The sequence below is a fragment of the Grammomys surdaster genome, unplaced genomic scaffold (genome assembly GCF_004785775.1).
Source record: "Grammomys surdaster isolate TR1022 unplaced genomic scaffold, NIH_TR_1.0 125430, whole genome shotgun sequence".
In the NCBI taxonomy this organism is placed as follows: Eukaryota; Metazoa; Chordata; class Mammalia; order Rodentia; family Muridae; genus Grammomys; species Grammomys surdaster.
The window spans coordinates 372399-393606 of record NW_021620297.1 but is presented as its reverse complement, the minus strand read 5'-3'; the positions used below and the strand labels follow the sequence as shown (position 1 = coordinate 393606).

At 50.9% G+C, this 21208-nt stretch overlaps 1 protein-coding gene across 3 annotated transcripts; it reads left to right on the top strand.

The window, feature by feature from the left end:
• Nucleotides 1–7765: 7765 nt before the first annotated feature.
• On the top strand, nt 7766–20880 carry Hnrnpl (heterogeneous nuclear ribonucleoprotein L). Of its 3 annotated transcripts, none has more exons than XM_028786191.1 (13): nt 7766–7855; nt 12024–12142; nt 12605–12842; nt 12956–13041; nt 13914–14010; nt 14095–14167; nt 17318–17389; nt 17501–17781; nt 18810–18931; nt 19200–19401; nt 19888–19945; nt 20061–20156; nt 20516–20880. In XM_028786191.1, exons 3-13 carry the CDS (start codon nt 12618–12620, stop codon nt 20572–20574), a joined length of 1371 nt encoding a protein of 456 aa, XP_028642024.1. In that variant the 5' UTR covers nt 7766–7855; nt 12024–12142; nt 12605–12617; the 3' UTR covers nt 20575–20880. The 3 variants fall into 3 exon arrangements, with proteins under 3 accessions (XP_028642024.1, XP_028642023.1, XP_028642021.1); XM_028786190.1 differs by lacking the exon at nt 7766–7855 and adding an exon at nt 9828–10085; XM_028786188.1 differs by lacking the exon at nt 7766–7855 and adding an exon at nt 9828–10085 and having other exon boundaries at nt 17318–17781.
• The last annotated feature ends 328 nt before the right edge of the window (nt 20881–21208 follow it).

Sequence of the window (21208 nt, the reverse complement as noted above, 5' to 3'; positions counted from 1 at the left end):
CCTGGCTGTCCTGGAACTCACTCTGTAGACCAGGCTAGCCTCGAACTTAGAAATCTGCCTGCCTCTGCCTCCCAAGTGCTGGGATTAAAGGCGTGCGCCACCACCGCCCAGCTGCAGGTGGATTTCTGAGTTCGAGGCTAGCCTGCTCTACAGAGTGAGTTCCAGGACACCCAGGGCTACACAGAGAAATCCTGTCATCCTGTCTCAAAAAAACCAAAAAAAAAAAGAAGAAGAAGGACACTAGTAAGTGTGTGAGACGGAATTACTTGCTTGATGGTGGGAGAAATGGTGTGAATGTCTGTGTGTGTGTGCGTGCGTGCGTGTGTGTGTGTGTGTGTGTGTGTGTGTGTGTGTGTACATATGCAGCCACCATGGCCAGCAGAGTAACAATGCAAGAGGGTAAAAAACGTAATTCGTTTCAACACAACGAAGTAAGCAGCCAGTATTGGTTCAAACTTCGAGAGTCTGACCCCCAAGTAATTTTATTTTAGGCATATTTAAGCACAGCATCATTTGATGAGAACTTTCCTGGTAATAATTAACCCAGTTCCATGTGCACAGTAAAGTTTAAGATGCAACATTTTTGAAACTCTTTGTAAAGTACATGTGACATCTTCCATAGCGACGGGTCCTATAGCTAGATTACATGTGATATCTTCTATGAAAATGGGTTCTACAGATTGACAAGCTCACGAGAAGGGTCTGGGGGTTGTGGGGGAGGATCGGGTGTGGTCTCGGTCACGCGGAGAGTGCAAAGGTCACCAGGCTATTCTCCATTTCCCAGAAAGGTTATACATCTCTGTGTTTGAAGAGACCATGTGTATTTAACATTCCTGATTAACCCAGTGACTATCTGTGATCACGAGGACCTCCACGCCTCCCACACAGTGCGCACACTCATAGACATACATACACGTATATTTAACACTTACATTTTAAATAAAAATATTATTTTATATGGATGAGTGCTTTACGTGCATGTATGTCAGAGTATCATTTGTGTGTGTAATGTCTACAGAGGCCAGAGGAGAGTGTTGGATCTCTTGAGACTGGAGTTACAGGTGGTTGTGAGTCCTAGGAATTGAACCCGGGTCCTCTGTAAGAGCAGCCAACCTTCACAGCCTTTTTTTTTTTTTTTTCAGACCAGGTCGCACTATGTAGCCCAGGGTGACCTGGGTCTCCTGATTCTCCTTCCTCAGGTTCCCCACTGTGGGAGTTACAGGCGTACCCCACCACAGCCATCTATCTTTACCTCGTGATTTAGTTTGACTCTCTAAGTTGTTCAAGGTTTGGCCAGTGGAGGTGACTTTTAGGTATGTTCTTTTTTTTTTTTTTAAAGATTTATTTATTTTATTTATGAGTACACTGTAGCTGTCTTCAGACACACCAGAAGAGGGCATCAAATCTCATTACAGATGGTTGTGAGCCACCATGTGGTTGCTAGGATTTGAACTCAGGACCTCTGGAAGAGCAGTCAGTGCTCTTAACCGCTGAGCCATCTCTCCAGCCCCTTTAGGTATGTTCTTATGCTGGTCAGATGTTTTGTACAGAGATTATCTTATGTCTGTAAGGATGTGGCACCTGTCAATAATAAATCTGATGGCCTATGGCTTAGGCAGGAAATAAGTGGCGGGATATCTGGGAGAAGAAAGGATTCTGGAATAGAGCCAGGTGGGAGATTCTCTCCAGGGAAGACATGAGGAAAAGGATGCATGGTACCTGAGCACAGGTAACCAGCCATGTGGCAGAGCATAGATCAGAACAAATGGGTTATATTAAATTATGATCTAGTCAGAGAAGAGCCTAGCTACACGGCCAGGGTATTTGTAAATATATTTTGAGTCTGAGTCTTATTTCTGGGAGCATGGGGTTCGGAAGAAGAACAACCTAATTTCTACTATGTTTTCTGAACATATCTCTCTTCCAGGCCCACCCAGAGGCTCACCTGATCTAGGCAGGTGGAGAACCAGCCTGCCTCCATCTTAGGCTTAAAAGCTGTCATAGTAAAGATAAGCTAGGTTAATTCCTGTTATGGGGCCATGCCCCAGCTGTAACCTTAACTACACGTGATTCTGTACTGCCTGTCCCAAGAATGGCAACTATGTCTTTGTTTCAAAGAGTTGCTAACAACCATCTAACAAACCTACCTTTGTTTCAAAAGGTTATATGCCCACCTATGAATACTTTGTTATGACTACCGTTTTTGTTGTTGTTGTTTTGTTTTGTTGGTTTTTTTTGAGACAGGGTTTCTCTGTGTAGTCCTGGCTGTCCTGGAACTCACTCCGTAGACCAGGCTGGCCTCGAACTCAGAAATCCACCTGCCTCTGCCTCCCGAGTGCTGGGATTAAAGGCGTGCGCCACCACTGCCCGGCGGACTACGGGTTGTTATAATGACCTGTTATGCCCATTTTCAACCATGTCTTTGTTTCAGATCCTTAGATCTAACTTGTTATCATGTTCCGCTCTTATGGCTGACAGATCCCCCCATTCGGAAAACCCCCCACCCCAGTAAAGACCTTGTTTTCCTCATATGCAATGCTGACCTCTCAAAACCTGACTTATAGGGAAGCAGTCCATGCACGGAAGTAAAAAAGCTCGTGTTAATTTATTGCTTTCTTTAATTAATTTGGCCACGATGATTTGAGTTGGTAGTGGTCTTTCCCCTCCTATCATTCAGAATCCCTCAAGGAGACCAGACATTTGTTTCCTGGAGATTCTAGATCTAGTGAAGGTGACTGTATTAACCATCACAGGAGGTGAGCAAGGAACAGTAACAGCCTCCTGTTAGCTGTGTGTGGAGGGCATGGCTTACATAGAGCCGAGGTGCGTTAACTGTGGGTTTTAAACCCGTACCGGGGTTACATAGCTGAATGTGGGGTTGACACACTGAATGTGGGAAAAGTTGGCAAAATTAAAGTTTCTGAACATGCAGTGACTACAACTGCCCCCTGCCCTTTGATTTTCCGAGATAAGATCTCTCTATATATCCTAGGCTGACTTGGAATTCACTCTACAGACCAGGACCTTGAACAGAGGCCAGCCTGCCTCTGTGCCCTGAGGGCTGGGCTTAATGGTGTGTACCAACACACTTGCTATGGACACACACTTTATATACCCGTTTATTTGGAGATATATATATCTAGGGAAGCCGGGACTTGGAGGCTCGTGCCTGTATCTCAGCAATGGAAGAAGCAGGGTCCGGAGGATTGCCATGAGGTCAGGCCAAGCCAGGGCTCTACAGCAAGACCTTGTTACAAGCACCTGTAACTCTAGTTCCAGGGTACTCAACACCTTCTTCTGGTCTCTGAGGGCAGGTGCACAAAGATGCTGTACATAAACCATGTGGGTACATATACATAGAACATATGAAAGAATGAATGAATGAATGAATGAATATATATAAACCATGCAGGTACGTACACATAGAACATATAAATAAATAAAATAAAATAAAATAAAATAAAAAAAGAAGGAAAAATTTTGGTGTAAAAAATAATCACTAGTCGAGCAGTGGTGGCGCACGCCTTTAATCCCAGCACTCGGGAGGCAGAGGCAGGTGGATTTCTGGGTTCGAGGCCAGCCTGGTCTACAGAGTGAGTTCCAGGACAGCCAGGGCTACACAGAGAAACCCTGTCTCGAAAAAACAAAAAAACAAAAACAAAAACAAAAAAGGAATCACAAGAAGTCCTAGCCTATAAAGCACACTAATTGGAGTTTTTTAACCAAAGGCACTGTGGAAATAAGGTTTATGAAAATCAACAGGGAAGCTGGGCATGGTAGCCTATAGCTTTTACCTACGTGAAAGGCCGAGGCAAGTAGATCTCAGAGTTGAGGCCACCCTAGTACAGTGATAAAGTTTCAGGCCAGCCAGAATTAACATGAGACCCTGATTCAAAAAGGGAGGTAGCTGGAGGGGTGACTTTTGAAGTAAAGAGCACTGGCTGCAAGCTGTGACCCTTGCTTTTCATCCCAGCTCTCGGGAAGCAGAGAAGAGGCAGAGGAGAGGCAGAGAGGCAGAGAGAGGCAGAGAGGCAGAGAGGCAGAGAGGCAGAGAGGCAGAGAGAGGCAGAGAGGCAGGGAGGCAGAGAGAGGCAGAGAGAGGCAGAGAGGCAGAGAGGCAGAGAGAGGCAGAGAGAGGCAGAGAGAGGCAGAGAGGCAGAAAGGCAGAGAGGCAGAGAGAGGCAGAGAGGCAGAAAGGCAGAGAGGCAGAGAGAGGCAGAGAGGCAGAGAGGCAGAGAGGCAGAGAGAGGCAGAGAGAGGCAGAGAGAGGCAGAGAGGCAGAGCGGCAGAGAGAGGCAGAGAGGCAGAGAGGCAGAGAGAGGCAGAGAGGCAGAGAGGCAGAGAGAGGCAGAAAGGCAGCGAGGCAGAGAGGCAGAGAGGGAGAGAGGCAGAGAGGCAGAGGCAGAGGCGGAGAGGGAGAGGCAGAGAGGCAGAGAGAGGCAGAGGCAGGCAAATGTCTGTGAGCTTCAGGTTAGCCTCATCTACATAGACCAAACCGTACAAAACAAAAAAGAACCCTGGCTGCTGTCCCAGAGGACACAGATTTGATATCCAGCACCCACGATGACGGCTCACAAGCATCTGTAACTCTGCTCCAGGGGGTGTGTCTAATGACCTCCTTTGGCACTCTGTGGGCACCATACACCCATGTGGCACACAGACATGCAGGCAAAACACCCATACACACAAAAATAAACTTAAAAAAAAAAATCAAGGGCTGGAGGGATGGCTCAGCGGTTAAGAGCACTGACTGCTCTTTCAGAGGTCCTGAGTTTAATTCCCAGCAACCACATGGTGGCTCACAGCCATCTGTAATGGGATCCGATGCCCTCTTCTGGTGTGTCTGAAGACAGCTGCAGTGTACTCACATATATTAAATAAATGAATAAATGAATAAATAAAACATGGAAGCTGAACACTGTGGTCCATGGCTTTAATCCCAGCATTCAGGAGACAGAGACAGAGGCAGAGGAATATCTGTGAGTTCAAGACCAGTCTGTCTATGGAGAGAATTCTGTCAGCCAGGGATATATATATATTAAATATACTTAATAAATATATATGAAAATATATTAAAAATATATATTAAAATTATATATATACATATATACATATATACATATATACATATATACATATACATATACATATATATATATATATATATACACACACACACACACATATATATATATTTACGCTTGCCTCTATTTCCCGAGTGCTGAGACTAAAATGATGCACTACCATGCCTGGCTCAGCTAGGGCTATATAATGAGACTTTGTCATACATAAACAAAACAAAAAATAACGGGGAAGACACACTTGAGAGCAAGGTGAAATCTGTTTGGGGCTGTTGTGCCCCATGACTGTGAGAATTAACATATATATATACACACACATACATTGTAAGGACCCACGGAGAGGACCCCCAACTCAAGTCCCGATCAGCGCGCACCCAAGGAGACATGAGAGACTGACTCGATGCAAAATAGCAAAAGGCAGTTTGCTGACGAGAGCCCTCGGATCGAAACTCATCCCACGCAGCGGAGAGAATTTTGATGAAGACCCCAGGAAGTTTAGAACTTTTATAGGGGGAGGCACAAACAAGGGGGAAGGGAAAATCGGGAAATTCTGGCGCGGTTACATATGATTGGATATTTCAAACATCAGCACTTTGCGTAAGCAATCATTTTGACAGGCTGGATGGCCCACTGTTTTTGACCATGAAGTCTCAGACCGTCTAGGATAAACACCGGGTGGCCCATTACTCACTTGGACATGTTTAGACTGGTCAAGATATGTCTTTGGTTGTTTCTACATTTTTGGTCACCTTGTCCCTAGAGGGGCTTGATATTTTTATTATGGCTATTCTCAGCAACCTCAGCAAGCCGTCCTGCAGTCTTTGCCAAGTTGTTTTGAATTTTTACTCTTACAACATATATATATGTATTCTTATTATTTTATGTATAGTGGGTGTTTCACCTGCATGAATGTCTGTGCATGGTATGTATGCTTAGTGCTAGAGGGAGGAGGCCAGAAGAGTGTGTAGAATCCCCTAGAATTGGAGTCACCATGTAGGTATTGGAAGTTGAATCTGAATCTTCTGGGAAAGCAGCCAGTGGACGATCTGAGCTGCTAAGCCACCTCTCTCCAGTCTGTAAATATTGATTTGTTCGCTGTAGTGCCGTGTATGGGACTCGCTGTCCTGTACATGGTAGGCATGAGCCCAGCCACTGAGCTGTGCTTCCCAGCTTCTCGCTGGAGGATTCCAGCAAGCTGTCTACCGCTGAGCTAGAGCCCTGGCCCTGGAAAGGGGTTTTTATTTATTACCTTTATGTATTACTGGGTGTGCATGTGTGGGGGTGGGGTGGGGGTGCCATGGTACATGTGCTGCAGTCAGGGGACAGCTTTGTGGAGCCAGTTTTCTCTTTCCATCATTACTGGGCTCTGAGGATTGCAATCAAGACACCAGGCTCGAGGCTTGTGGACCAAGAAGCTTTACTTTTCTGTCTATCTGGTCACGGTCTCTCTGGCTGTATTACTTTGATTTTCTTTCTTTGTTTTTGTTTCTTGAGGAGACAGGCTGGTTCCGAATTTATTAGAAGTAGAAGATGACCTCGTATTCAGTTCTCCCAGAATTGAGAAGTGAGGTGTGGTGGTGACACCCCTGAACTTCTGTCTAGGAGGCAGAGTTTAAACGTTAGACTAGATCAAGCCTTGACTTCATTAGATGAACTGGCTTTGTCCTTGTACCAGGGAAGATTAGGCAGTTTAGCAGGCCAAGAGCGAAGAGGCTCTTCTCATAACCCTTTCTGTCCCGGTGTGGTCCCAGCATTCAAGGGGAATCTGTGGCCCTCCAGGTAGACGGCAAAGTGTTCCGGTCTCCTGGCCTGCTTTCATTACTTCTTTCCTTGGTTATAACCTTGGGAATAAAAACAGGGAGTTTCTGTGACAGGGCAGTTGTTGCCCACACCCGGTTTCTCTGAGGGAGTTTACATGATTAAACTGTGAGGAGGCTTCCAGACTAAAATGGCTAAGAGGGGCCACTGGAGTCAAAGGCAGCTGGATGAAAAGAAGCAAAGACAGAAGAGACTGGAGAGAGAGTTGGCTCAGCCTTTAAAAATTAAGCACTTGTTGCTTCTGAAGAGGGCCGAGGGCGGGGTTGGGAGGGCTTCAAATCCCAGCACCCACGTGTCAGCTCACAACCACCGGATAACTCCAATCCCTGACGATGGATGGATCGGACCCTCTTTGGACCTCGGCAGGCAGAGAATCTGCAGATTTGGGTAGGCGTGGGTTTACAGGAGCTGCTAGATCAGATGACCTGAGTGCGGTCTAGATATGTAGCCCCAAACTGTCCTTAAACTCAAAACTCCCTGCCTCAGCTGCATAGGGGTGGGGTATAGCTCCTGTGCTTAACCAGGGTTCTGCAGCGTTCTGATAGGCACCCGGACATCACCCTGCATCAGTTCCCACGTCAGACACTTAGCAGCTGTGGTCCTCTGAGCCTGCTTACCCAATCTGTCCAACAATCCTGTCTACATTTATCTCCCAAACACTCGGCAAATGGGGGAAAACTGCCACGTAAACCGCAAGCAACGGGAGGACTTATTTTTCCTGGCTAGGGTGGAAAGTGGGACGCCGGGTGAACAAGAACACGGAGCTCGAACACACACAGCCGCTCAGTGTTCTTCCCATTCCGTTCCAGACTCGGTATCTCCCTCAGTCCCCCCTTTTCCCCCCCCCAGCGAAAAGAGGTCGTGGTCCCTTTAAGGTCCGCCCCTCCCTTCCCCAAAACTTCCCAGTGTCTGCTCTTTTCGATCCCGGACGGCCGGCCAAGCTCGCCGCCGAGCTGGTAGGGGACAGGGCCAAGGGGTCGGGGAGGGGCGTGGGGGTGGGGGGACCAGCGGGACGCGCGTCGCCGCGCCGGAGGGAGGGCGGGGGACAGGCCGCGGGAGCAGCGGGTACGGGCACCAGTATCTACCCCGGGGCGTGCACGGTCTGCGAGCCGCTGGCACGGCACGGGGGCTAGCCTGGGGCGGACGGCACGCCCGAGAGAGGGGCGTCGGGGCCCCGCGTGGGGGAGGAGAGGAGACCTCCCGCTCCCCTCCCCCACGCCCGCCTCTGACGTCACGCGGGACCCCGCCCTTCTGCGGGAGCGGCCCGCCCCCATTCCCGCGCGTCACCTGCTGCGCTGCGGCGGGCGGCGAACCCCGCCGGGGGTGCCTGTGTCCGGTGAAGTGGGTGCAGGTCGGTTTATATCCTCCTCCGTCTGCACCGCTTCCAAACTTTTTTAATTAGGGGAAACCCCTGTGCGGCCCAGGGTAGCCCCGAACTCGAGGCAATCCTGATTGACGCCACAATTACAGGCCTGCAACCACCACGCCACGCTCAAAACTTCTCCCGACCCGGGGAGGGGGTTCGTTCTCTGAGCCTTTACTCACGTTTCGAACTTCGTCCCGAGCGGATATCCGCTTTGGGGGATGACCTGGTGGAAAGGTGCCGCAGCAGCACGTTTTGGGACGGCCTGTGAATTTTAGTCTCAAGACCGTGTTTGTGTGTGTGTGTGTGTGTGCACGCGCGTGTGCGTGTGGCGGGGGGTAGACATGCGCCTTGTCGGTGCTAGGCAAGCGCTCTGTTGCTGAGCTACGTCCCAGCATCTGTTTGACTCCCTAGTGTCCCCGTACAGCCTCTGGACGAGACGGTGGTCGGGATCCTCGGTCAGTAACGTTCCCTGCCCGCCCGGCTCCCCGGCGGGCCTCGGAGAGAGACCGATCGCTTCCGGGCAGTCTCCAAGGAGCGAGTCTAGGCCACAAAGCCCTCTCCAGGACGCGGGGTGCTCAGTCGCCACGTGCGAACCGAGTCGAACTACAAAGATCTACCCCCGTGACTGAATTTAGAGTGAGACGACGGTGCCCGTCAGGGTCCTAAGTCAGATGGCAACGAGTTGCTTTATTAGTGAGAAGTGGTCAGGTTTGGAGATTCTTTTAAAAGACAACCTCCCGCTCAGGATAGGGTAGAGGTGGAGGAAACGTTCTAACGGGCTATAGCTGCTGCAAACTGCTGCCTCGGTCTACACTTCCGGAGCTTGCAAACAACGGGCACACGGAAGATCGTCCGGGTAGTCCAGCAGTCGCATCCCTTAAGAGTCACCTCTTCTACAGAGGCCGCCCCAAAGTACGGTAGCGCATGCGCCCTCCCCGGGCCCGTTCCTAGATTGCGCCAGAGAGAGCGCCTACGGCTCTCCTTTTTCACCAATCAGAAGCTCTCAGCCATCCTATACCATCTGGCAAAAGGGTATTCTTTGCACTCTCCATTGACCAATCGAGTGGTGACGTAGGAGACGGGCACCTGCGGGAACCATTGTAGGAACCCAGAAGGGAAGGCCTTTCTTGTATCCCGGCGGAGTGGCGCGGGAAGACGCTCGTTGTGACTGGGAGACGCAAGGATTTCAGAGTGACCGATTAGCTAGAAGACCAATGAAAGCGGGAAGGAGGCGGAGCTTCGGAGGCCCACTTCCATTTGCTGTCTGTGGGAAGGCGGAGCGATCCCCAAAATTTGGCCTATTAAATCAGAGTTTACTTTAAGGAGGTGGGGCCTGACGGAATGACTGGCGGGAAGCGTTCACCAATAAGGAGTGCGATTGGCGAACGGGGGCGAGCTTTCCAATGGAACGGCATGCGTTCCATCCAATAGGAATGAATCCTGAGGAAACTTCCCCTCCCCCCAAGATAGGGCCAGTGGCTCCCCCTATCGGGTGGGGGCGGCGATTGACGGGCGTGTCCCTCCCCCAATGAGAGGCGGGGGGAGGCGGGTTCTGCGCCGCCATGTCGCGGAGGCTGCTGCCCCGGGCGGAGAAGCGGCGTCGGCGGCTCGAGCAGAGGCAGCAGCCGGACGAGCAGCTGAGGCGGGCGGGAGCGATGGTGAAGATGGCGGCGGCGGGCGGCGGAGGCGGCGGTGGTCGTTATTACGGCGGCGGCAACGAGGGAGGCCGAGCGCCTAAACGGCTGAAGACTGAAAACGCCGGCGACCAGCACGGAGGCGGCGGCGGCGGAGGATCCGGGGCGGCGGGCGGCGGCGGCGGGGTGAGGCGAGGCTGGGGCTTTAGACTCCCGGAAGGAAGGGGAAATTTCTTACTTTAAAGCTATTTATTATTATTATTTTTTTTTTACTTGGGGGGGAATCTCTGCGCACGCGCTGCAGCCCCTCGCGCTTTTTTGGCGAGTGGGGGAGGGGCAGGCGTTGGGCAAACGGCGGGGTTTGCGCGAGGACAGGCGCCTGCGCGTGCGCGCAATCCTAAACGGGGCTTGAGGGGGCGGAGGAAGCGGCTGGCTCTGCGGGCGCCGCACTGCGCAGGCGCCGCGGGCAGGCATGTGGGGGGCCCGGGCACGCGGCCGGGCCGTTCCCCCCCACCTTCTCCTTTATCGGGTTTTTTTTTTTTCCCCTCCGTGTCCCTATGCGCAAGCGCGTTTCTACGACCACAGCTAGTGAGCGGGAAGCGGGTGGGCGGTGGCCTTACCCCGTCGCCCCTTCGTCGCCTTAATCACGGTCGCCTTCCGCGTAGAAGTTCACTTGATGAAATTACAATGCCCGGTCCGAACTGGTTGACCCCTTTCGCCGTGTGCGTCGTCAAACGGAAGACGGGTTTGCGAGAGGCAGATAGAACTGGGAATTGAGCCAAGCTTGGAAAATTATCACTCGCTTTGCCTAGGGCTCCAGGACTGGGGCATTTATGAACTAAAATGTATTATGGGCCTGTGGCCATGCACGGAGGCTTTCGGCCTATTTAGTCTTCTGAAGGTCACAATTGTAGTTTCTGGGTTAGGATGCCGTCTGCATTCGTTTTAAAAGTTTTTATTAAAGTCCTCCCGGTGGGCCTTTAATCTCTTGCGTTTGAGGCCAACCTCTTCTGCATAGTTAATTCTAGGCCAGACAAGGTTGTCTAGTAAGACACTCTTCAAAAAACCAAACAGTGTCCTCTTGTTCAGGCTGCCTCTTGTGCTGTAGGCGTTTGTTAGCTTCTCCTTGTTAAGATGTTGGAGTTTTCGAGTATTTGGAATAGGCGGATCTGGTGAGTTAACTGCCAAGCCAGACACTGGAGCCCATGAGGTGGAAGGAGAGAACAGACTCCCAAAAGGTTGTTCTCTGAACATCTCGGGCGGTGTGGTGTGCCTTACCCCCATCCCCGATAATTGAAGATAGATACCTCGTGGGTGATGACGGTCCTCTGAGATGGGGAGTTTTATAGACTCCATTTACAAAGCTGGAAAGACACTGGGCAAATTAGGTTGAGTCTCACCCGTGACAAAACAGCTAGGATTGGAACTCAAGGCTGTGGAAACGGTCAGGAAGGGTGTGCCTTATGTGGTTAACTAGTAACCCACTAATGTTCCTAGGTTTCTGCCCAGTGATCTTCATACAGAAGCATGGACCCAGAGTCTAGGAGAGATGGAGGGGGAAGTTTCCTTCAGAGCCCTAGGGCGTTTGCCCATGTGTGAGTTAGTGTGTGTGTATGGAAAGATCCAACCGAGGAGCAGGAGCTGTGGTAGATCTTACAAGTTGGGATTGTAGTTCAGTATGTAAGACCTTGGCCTAGACAGTATAAGACAGGAAGGGCGTATTGTCCTGGAGGCCATGTGTCTTGAAGCACTTGGTATTTTGCCCTAACTGGACCTGAAGGTGACTTGTGGTTACAGTAATCCTTCATTAAGTGACCACAGCTTGCCTAGCTAGGGAAAACATAAAGAAGCCAGAGCACGTGCAGACTGTGCTCTTAAGACAGCAGGCCGCTGTCAGAGCTCTCCCTGTGGGTGTGGTTCCTTTCCAAGCCACTCTTCCTGTTGTAGATGGATTCCAGGAAGGGTGTCAGATGTGACACTCTGGATCTTTCTACATTTAGCCTTCTTTAGAAGCTAGGCTTGTCACTAAGCCTTGAGGGTGGCAGATGGCCACCCACCCGAGGCTTTTGGTGGTCAGATGGCAGGGTATTGGGGTCCTTCTCACTATGTGACCTTCTTTTTCAGGAGAACTACGATGACCCCCACAAAACCCCTGCCTCTCCAGTTGTTCACATCAGGGGCCTGATTGACGGAGTGGTAGAGGCTGACCTTGTGGAAGCCCTGCAAGAATTTGGACCCATCAGGTACTTCTTGATGCCAGGGTTAGAGCTCCTTAGCATCCCTGAGTGTTACTGCTGTCTTTCTGAGCAGTGCTGGTCCCAGGGTCTGGGGCTGTCCTGTGACTCATCCTCAGAGAGTTCACTCTTGCAGTGTTTCAAGTTTTAGTTCCGTATTCCCCCATTTCTACCCCACCCCTGTGGTTCTAGTCAGAGCACTTTGATTCTCCTAGTGATCTCTGGCTGTTAGAGCAGCCCAGGTGCTTGCTGTGAATAAATGTAATAAAACTGTCCTAGATTCCTTCTCCCACAAAGTTGCCAGGGCAGTGATTGATTGGCACCGTGATTTGCTCAGCGTGTCTGTCTCTTCTGACACAGAAGAGGGGCCAGGAGGGGGTGGCTTGGAGTGTTGGTGGTCAGGGATTCAGAAGAGCAAGAGTTGACTGGTTCCCATCCCCGAGAGGACTGAAGTCTGCCTTCTCTCTGCAGCTATGTGGTGGTGATGCCAAAGAAGAGGCAGGCACTGGTAGAATTTGAAGACGTGCTGGGGGCTTGTAATGCGGTGAACTACGCTGCGGATAACCAGATCTACATTGCTGGCCACCCTGCTTTTGTCAATTACTCTACCAGCCAGAAGATCTCTCGTCCCGGGGACTCGGATGACTCTCGGAGCGTCAACAGTGTGCTTCTGTTTACCATCCTGAACCCTATCTACTCCATAACCACGGTGTGTGCTGAGGGCGCTCCTGCAGGCTGCTCTGAGACCTCCTTTCCCCTCTTGTCCCTGTTCCAGCCTCAAGCCGGCCAAGGCCCCTTACCCGCCTGCTTTTGCTTTTATAGGATGTTCTCTACACTATCTGTAATCCTTGTGGCCCTGTTCAGAGAATTGTCATTTTCCGGAAGAATGGAGTCCAGGCTATGGTGGAATATCCTTTTCTGGGAAACTGGTGTTCTTTGTTTTCTTGGAGCTTAGCAGAGAGAATTCATACCACACACCTTCATAGAGACAATTGTGTATGAGACTGAACAGGGAGCCTCACACTGCTAGTCTTAAAAACCAGGCTGTGAAGCTTAGAGAGCAGGTGACAGGGTGTGTTCTAGTGGGTTGCTCTTGTTTGTGCGGTGTGTGCACCCCTCATGGGAATTGTGCCCAGTGCTTCATGCAGCTGCACAAGTGAGACCACTCGGCTATGTCCATGGTCCTCTTGCTTCTTTGAGGTAGATGGGTCCATTCCGTGTCACGGGAGCTTAGATAAGGAGGAGAAATCAGAAGACTCGAGAATGATGAGAAAGAGGGAGTGAGTTTTGATAAAGATGGCTTGCTAGGGCCTCCTTGGCCAAGTTGCAGTGAAAAGCCACCTTTAAAAGCAGGCAGGGTCACCGGGCAGTGATGGCGTACACCTTTAATCCCAGCACATAGGAGGCAGAGGCAGGTGGATTTCTGAGTTCCAGGCCAGCCTGGTCTACAGAGTTAGTTCCAGGACAGCCAGGGCTACACAGAGAAACCCTGTCTTGAAAAACCTAAAAATAAAAAAAATTTTAAAAAAGCAGGCAGGGTTTAGATTTCAGACGAAATGGAATGGCATGAGATAATGTGTTGCCGTCATCTCTGTTAAAGCTGGGATAAGAGTGCAGATCCCAGTGAATTCCAGTCAACGACTGCTTTCTGGGGGCTTCCTGGTGTGTGTCCATAGCTTTTGCCTGAGGCTGTAGGTGGTACTGTGTGGTCCTTGTTTTCTTGGGCAGTGTGGTAATCCTTTCCCAAGCTCCACAGTGCTGCTTCCTTAAGTCTTCTCACGTTTGATTCTGTGCAAAGTGCTCAGCGCGCCAAGGCCTCACTCAATGGGGCTGACATCTATTCTGGCTGTTGCACTCTGAAGATTGAATATGCAAAGGTAGGTCTGGGAAGTGACTGACCTGTGGTAAGTACTTGGTGAGATAAGGCACGGCCAGTTTCAGACTTTGTCTTGTCTTTGCAGCCTACGCGTTTAAACGTATTCAAGAATGATCAAGATACTTGGGACTACACAAATCCCAACCTCAGTGGACAAGGTAATCTGACGGCTACTTTGTTTTAAACACACCGCCTTGCCTCTTCACTCGACTAGTGCTCTTGATAGACCCAGGCTCAGGGTTATGTAATGCCATTGGGCTCCCTATGGACATGGGAGGGCTGAGGCTGGGGCTTGGGCAGGGTGGGAACAGGGCATCGCTGAGGAGGAGGAGGAGGAGGAGGAGGAGGAGGAGGAGGCTGGCAAGAAGGGCAGAAATGGAGAGCAGCTCCAAATGATTCTGCCACCTTCGTTCGAGAGCCTGGTTAGGGTTGCTGGAGTCTCCATTTCCTGGAAGATAAGAAAAAGTTCCTCCATTGTCAAATAGGGACTGAAGTGGGGGTGTCATTAAGAAGGGGTGAACTCTGCTAGGGTTTTGAAACACAGCCTCCAAACAAGCAGACCTTGTAGCGGTCAGACACTTGGGATAAGTTAAGGGCAGACATTACATGTCTCCTTTGTAGAGGGGACTCAGCATCTCTTCGGGGTCCACATGCACAACCCTCTTTCTAGTGTTGTCAAGAATGGTTTGCCTTTGGTAAACGGGTGAAGGATTGTCTATGAAAAACAGCGTCACCCCGTGAGAATCAGCAAGATTGACCATCTCTTGGTCTGATAACGTCGGACTAGCTCTTGGGCTGTGGGAGGGAAGAGGCTTGGTGGCTGACATTGCAGAGGCTCTGGGAGGCCAGAAACTTCACCCCACACTTGTAGGTGGGCCTGTCTTGCTTGCTTTGCAGCTAAGAACCAGTGGGCAGGGTGGGCTAGACTCTCCCAAGGACCCTCAGAATTGGCCCTCTGGGCTTGGCTGCTCCCACCAAAGGTCAGAGGCAAATTATGACCAAATGAATGTACCAGAGCGGGCAATGGCATTACATGACTGCTGACAGAAACATGGCAACCAACCATTTCTTCTCCAAGGAACACAAATAGAAGATGTGCAGACCGGCAGGGGCTAGTAGCAGGGGCTGGCTGTGCATTGGTTTTGATGCCTCTCAGCTTGGGCTGATGAGGTAACCTGGAGTGAGGGCGGTGCTTGGCCACCCCCTCTGGAACCACACTTCAGCGGCTCTGCCTCTGCACATTGCGCACCAACACACAGGGCACAAAACCACTAGTTCTTCCTGGAGAACAGAACATGCAGCCTCCACCACGTTCCCAGAAACAGCCGCAGATTGAGCTCACTACATCAAGAACACCACACCGCGCTCCAAGGAACAGCTACAAGCACAGAGACAGAGGCAGACAGAGACAAAGAAAGAGACGCAACATGGCAGCAGACACTGCTTTTTTATTAAACATTAAAAAAGTCAAAATCCAAGCAAACTTGAACCCAAGAATGTACACAGAAGTAGGAAACACAGCACAGAGCTCGCCCAGCCAGCCAGCCAGCGGTGCTCTTTTCGGAGAAGGATTCGGTTCATAGACTGAAGTAGATCCCATGGGCCTCCAGGACAGTAGGACCCTCTCTCCACTCCTCGCCACGCCATGTGGGTTTTGTTTTTTAAGTCCTTTGGTTTGGGGAGGGCCTTCTTTTTTTCTTTTGTATTTTGATTTTTTTTTTCTGCAGTCATCGGCTGCCAACACAGCCTGCACCAACTGGAGATCAGAAATAAAAATTAAACCACAACAACAAAAAATCAGAAAACCAAACAGACCTAAAATCAAAACAGCTCAGAGGCACACAGTTACCTGCTGGTGGGTAACCGGGCACGCTACCAAGGCCAAAGCGCGAGCATAGTGGGGCCACTGGTACACTTCATACCAGGAGACACGCACATGGAGCGCTACACAGCCAGAAGCACCGCACTGCAGCACACAGTGTGAGGAGGTGACAACACGGAGGGACACTACCCACTCCATACACCTTCATTTCCACTTTTCTGGTATCTTCTGAGGACAGAACATCTGTGAGCCAATTGTGATTTAATCAGAACATTGACTTTTAAAACGGTTCTTTAAAGAAAATGTAGCGGATGTATGCCGTGACTTGTATTTATGACTGTAAAACCATGTGATGCAGGGTCGCAGTGTATGTTTGATGGGACGCCATCTTTCAGAACTGTGCTAACTCACTGTTGAAGCGTCCAATGGTAAGAGAAAAATACAGATTTGTTTTTTTGTGACAAATGGACATTGTACTCTGTACCTTCTGCTGTAAGTAGCCCTTTCCCATCTTTGTGTAATGACTTGAAAGACAAACTCAGGCAGGGTGGCAGGAAAGGGCAGTGGCTTCAAGCTCTGGGTCTTGGCGGCACTCAGACCTGGGCTGAGTGAGGTTCCGGCTCAGCCACTGATTTGCAAGTGTCCTAACGGCTCAGTGAAAGTAACTGCTCTAATTTCTTATCTGTAAAGTGGGCTAAGAAATGAGTACCTACCTCATAGGGTTGTTGTGAGGAACTCAAGCTGTGACGTCTGTAAAGTGCTTATCAGTGTCTGCCACCTCAGCGCTGCACTAACGGTTAATTAGGACCTGCAGCTGGGGTCGGCAGGGGCTCCGCGCCATCGGTGGGTCTGAGGTCGTTGATGCCGTGTGTCTACCTAACTGCTCTTTCAAACTGACTGTGCTCTCGCCCTGCTTGTCATCTCCTACAGTCCCCTTGGGCTGGATGGGGTGTGGAGAGAGGGCGGCTGGCCCGGGGGTTGATGGAGAGGCCTGGAGTGGAGCCTAGAGCTCCCAGGACATGGAGGCATTTAGCCTTTCCACCTCATTTCTCTCCATCTTGGATTACTTAATTTGCTTGTTACCCTTAATCTTGCTTCCTTCATTGGGAATTACGTCATAAAACTGCTCTTCCTTCCCCTTCATACGTAATACACTCCTGCTATATTCTCTAGATGGCCTGGGAGCTGGGCTGTTCCTGCCTGTTCCTACTGTAAGCCATCACATGAGAGGACGAGGGATCCCAAGGTCCTTAGCTAAGGAGAGCAGCTGCTGTGTGCGGACAGGGGAGGGAGAGTGGATCCCAGCTGTGAGACCTGGGCTTCATGCCCCCGCCCCTGCACCTTAGGAAGGAGGCCTGAGCAGCCCTTGGAAGGAAAGAGTTGGTAGCCGTGCTCACAGCTCAGCGGCCTTGACATTGGCCCCTGTAGTTAGGAGTCCAGGGATTCTTTCTTGAGTTCTATTCCTAACTCTGTTTTCAATCTACAGGTGACCCTGGCAGTAACCCCAACAAACGCCAGCGGCAGCCCCCTCTCCTGGGAGATCATCCCGCAGAATATGGTGAGGGCAGGGGGTTCCCCTCCGTGGACTCCCGTGGCTCATGTGCCCCTGCCCGTCGTCCGCCGCGAAAATTCTCACCCGTCCTCCCTCTCTTTCCTTCCCACCCCCCAGGAGGGCCCCATGGTGGGTACCACAGCCATTACCATGATGAGGGCTACGGGCCCCCCCCACCTCACTACGAAGGGAGAAGGATGGGCCCACCTGTGGGGGGTCACCGCCGGGGCCCAAGTCGCTATGGCCCCCAGTATGGTCATCCCCCACCCCCTCCCCCACCACCCGACTATGGCCCGCACGCTGACAGCCCTGTGCTCATGGTCTATGGCCTGGATCAGTCTAAGATGAACTGTGACCGGGTCTTCAATGTCTTCTGCCTGTACGGCAACGTGGAGAAGGTGGGTTCTCTCCCCTTGAAGGACTGAAGGAGGGGGGCCCCGGGCCCCAGATGGAGGGGAGCAGAGGGGAAGGTAGGAAGCAAGCAAGCAGTGAGGTGCATCCTGTGTAGCACAGGTGTTTGCTGTAGCACAGACAGCCTGCTGCTTCCTGAGAGCTTCAGTGTGTATGGTCCGAGTTACCTGTGTTAGAGCCAAGTGCCGTATCTTAAAAGTGTTGAGATTGGCTGCTGAATAGCAAGTCCTAAGAATACAGGTAGCAAAGAGTGGATAACTTCAGGTAATCTGGCAACTCAAGACCTTTCTGTGGTCTCTGCTGGAACGTTGACTTGACCTGGCGCCAGTGGGATCTTGCTTATACCAAACTGGTGTGGTCTCAGATTCATCCAAGTGTGTGTTCCTGGACTCGGTCCGCCTAGTAAGAGTTAATAGTAGCCTGACGTCATGATGCTCACCTCAACACTCAGGAGCCTGGACCCCAGAGTGAGACCTCGTCTCAGAGAACACCAGAAAGCTGTGTTGGGAACAGGAGCACTGGTGCACTTTGTACAGTGGTTGCTTTTTACCTGCTGTATTAAAGCGGAGAGGAAGGACGGGTTGAGTACCCCTTTATGTGGAAACATGACTCGGGTAGCTGGCCTGGCTTCTCGGCCTCTCGGTCTATACTGCGGTGCTCTGTATGGTTGGGTCTCAGAGGTAGAACACTAGAAGGCCCAGGGGTCCTTCCTCAGCACTTTGATAGTGTGACGGAATATATACCGTATAATAGCAAACCGCAGATGGCCAGCTTTCTCGTTCTGCATAGTCGACTTCCTGCAGCAGCCCTCTGATGAGGAAAACTGCCGGGCTCTGCTGCCCCTTTGGATTGAGCTCATTGCATGGGCCAGGCCTACTTTGGTGTTGGTTCTGACCCCCATTTACTAGTGAGGAAATGAAAGTCTAGAACCAGAGCAAGAGTTAGCTTGTAGGTTTCGGGGTAGAGGACCCTGGCAGCTGGACAGTGGTGCTTAATCGCACCTTTTCTCCCTAAGGTGAAATTTATGAAAAGCAAGCCGGGGGCCGCCATGGTGGAGATGGCTGATGGTTATGCTGTGGACCGAGCCATTACTCACCTCAACAACAACTTCATGTTTGGGCAGAAGATGAATGTCTGGTAGGTACTGTCATCACAGGCAAGGAAGGGTTTGAGGGAGAAGATGGACAGGTGTAGTTTAAGTTGTGACTGAGATCAAGGCAGTAATGGAGGTGTGGGGATAGGAACTATGCTCGGCTTCCTGTGCAGCCTTCAGAGAAAGGGGGGCTTAGCCTCACTACAGCGTCATAGTAGAGTGTGTGCTAAAGCTCCCAGCAGTGTCTGATAGGCATGAGCCCAGCCCTAGAGGACAGTTCAGCGTGTAACAAAGACTTCCTTTTTCCCTCAGTGTCTCCAAGCAACCAGCCATTATGCCCGGTCAGTCATACGGGCTAGAAGATGGATCCTGCAGTTATAAAGACTTCAGCGAGTCAAGGAACAATCGGTTCTCCACTCCAGAGCAGGCAGCTAAGAACCGCATCCAGCACCCTAGCAATGTACTGCACTTCTTCAACGCTCCTCTGGAGGTGACTGAGGAGAACTTCTTTGAGGTGGGTGTTGTGGAACTAGTCTCTCATGACATTGTCTTGAGTTGGGTTCATTTGGGACACAGCGAAAACAAAACGGGACAGATTGTCCTCCTCACGGCTGTGGTAGGTAAGAACAGAAGTGTCCACACTTCTGTGTCAAGTGTAGAGCTCCGCACACTGCGTTCACATCTTGGCCAGGCATTCGTGACTGGTTGGTTGCCACGAGCCCGGGGGTGAGAGTAGAGGCAAGGTTTCTGGTTACATAGGTAACACCAGAAGGTGACGCTTCAGAACCTGGGCAGAGGGAGCAAGAGGAGTCCTTGGGCCCTTGGGTGTTGGCCAGAAATTCAGCAGTGCCCGTCTAATATCATACGTGGGGTGGCCAGGGTTTTAGGAGCAGTGTCCTTGTGCTGTGTTTCTCTGGGAGTCCCACGAGATCACAGTTGTCTGGTCTGCTTGACGTCGTCCGTGTGGTTCCTGAATTCTTTTCTTCTCTCTCTGCACCAGATCTGCGATGAGCTGGGAGTGAAGCGGCCAACCTCTGTCAAAGTATTTTCAGGCAAAAGTGAGTCGTGGTTCCACTGTTCCCCCAGCCCTCTGTAGCTGTGGGTGCTCTCTGGGAGGAGACTTGCCTTCTGGTGGCCCTGCCTGACCCCTCTGCTGGTTCTTGTTTGATTCAGGCGAGCGTAGCTCCTCTGGGCTGCTGGAGTGGGACTCTAAGAGCGACGCCCTGGAGACCTTGGGCTTCCTGAACCATTACCAGATGAAAAACCCAAGTGAGTGTCTGTGTGTCCTGCAGAATCTCCCTGGTGGCTTGATGGCTTGTCTGGCTGCATGCCAAAGCCATCTTTCTACCCTCAAGATAGGACCCTAGAGATTGCCTTTGTCGCAGACACAGGCATATGGATGGGACTTGGTCACCAGGAGAGCAGTCTGATGACATTCTCCTGGGAGGCCAGCCAGGCTGCCAGGTCCCACCCACCTGACAGTTTGGGACTTGCTCCAGCTTACCCTGGTGGTGATGAGCCAGATCCCTGTAATTGACCTGTAGGGGAGGGGGTGTGGGTGCAGATTGGGGTGACTGGTCAGGGAGCTCCAGACAGTTCCCACCTGACATCTGTCCTCTTGTTTGCAGATGGCCCGTACCCATACACTCTGAAGTTGTGCTTCTCCACCGCACAGCACGCCTCCTAAGTAGATACTAAGAAGGAAGAGTCCATCCAAGCAGGAACATGTTTCTTTCCTTTATGCTGTTGGTTTTCTTTGGTTATGTTTTGATTTATTTTTGCAGTTCTTTTTTCCTTTTAAATGCTAGGTCAGTAGAGGCTTAACCACACAGAAATGCTGGAACTCTGGAGGGGGGGAGGGGAACTGGTATCTCCCAAGATTAACCTTCACTTTTTAAAATGACTGTATGTGTGATTTTTATTTTTCCTGTTCATACATTTGTGCTGCCCATGTATCTTGGCACATTTCAATAAAATGGTTTGGAAAATAAAACTGTTTGCTGGGGCTCCAAGGGTGGGGTGTCTGCTCTACTCTTTCCCACTTAGCATTCGGAAGAGTTGTGGGCCCAGCCTTGATAGGAACAGGATGGGCAGTAAATGGAAATTAAAGTCCAGCGTCAATCTTGAAGGGCACTCCCCAAGCCAGTAGTGATTGAAAAGGTAGGAAAGGCTCAGTAGGAAAGGTGCTGACGTGAGTTCAGCCCTGTTCTTCAGGTAGTTCTGGTCATGTGTGCATAGTATCAAATGCACAAGCTCATGCAGGTACATGGATACAGTTAAATGGACCAGCAGTGGTAATGCCCACCTTTAATGCCTGCATT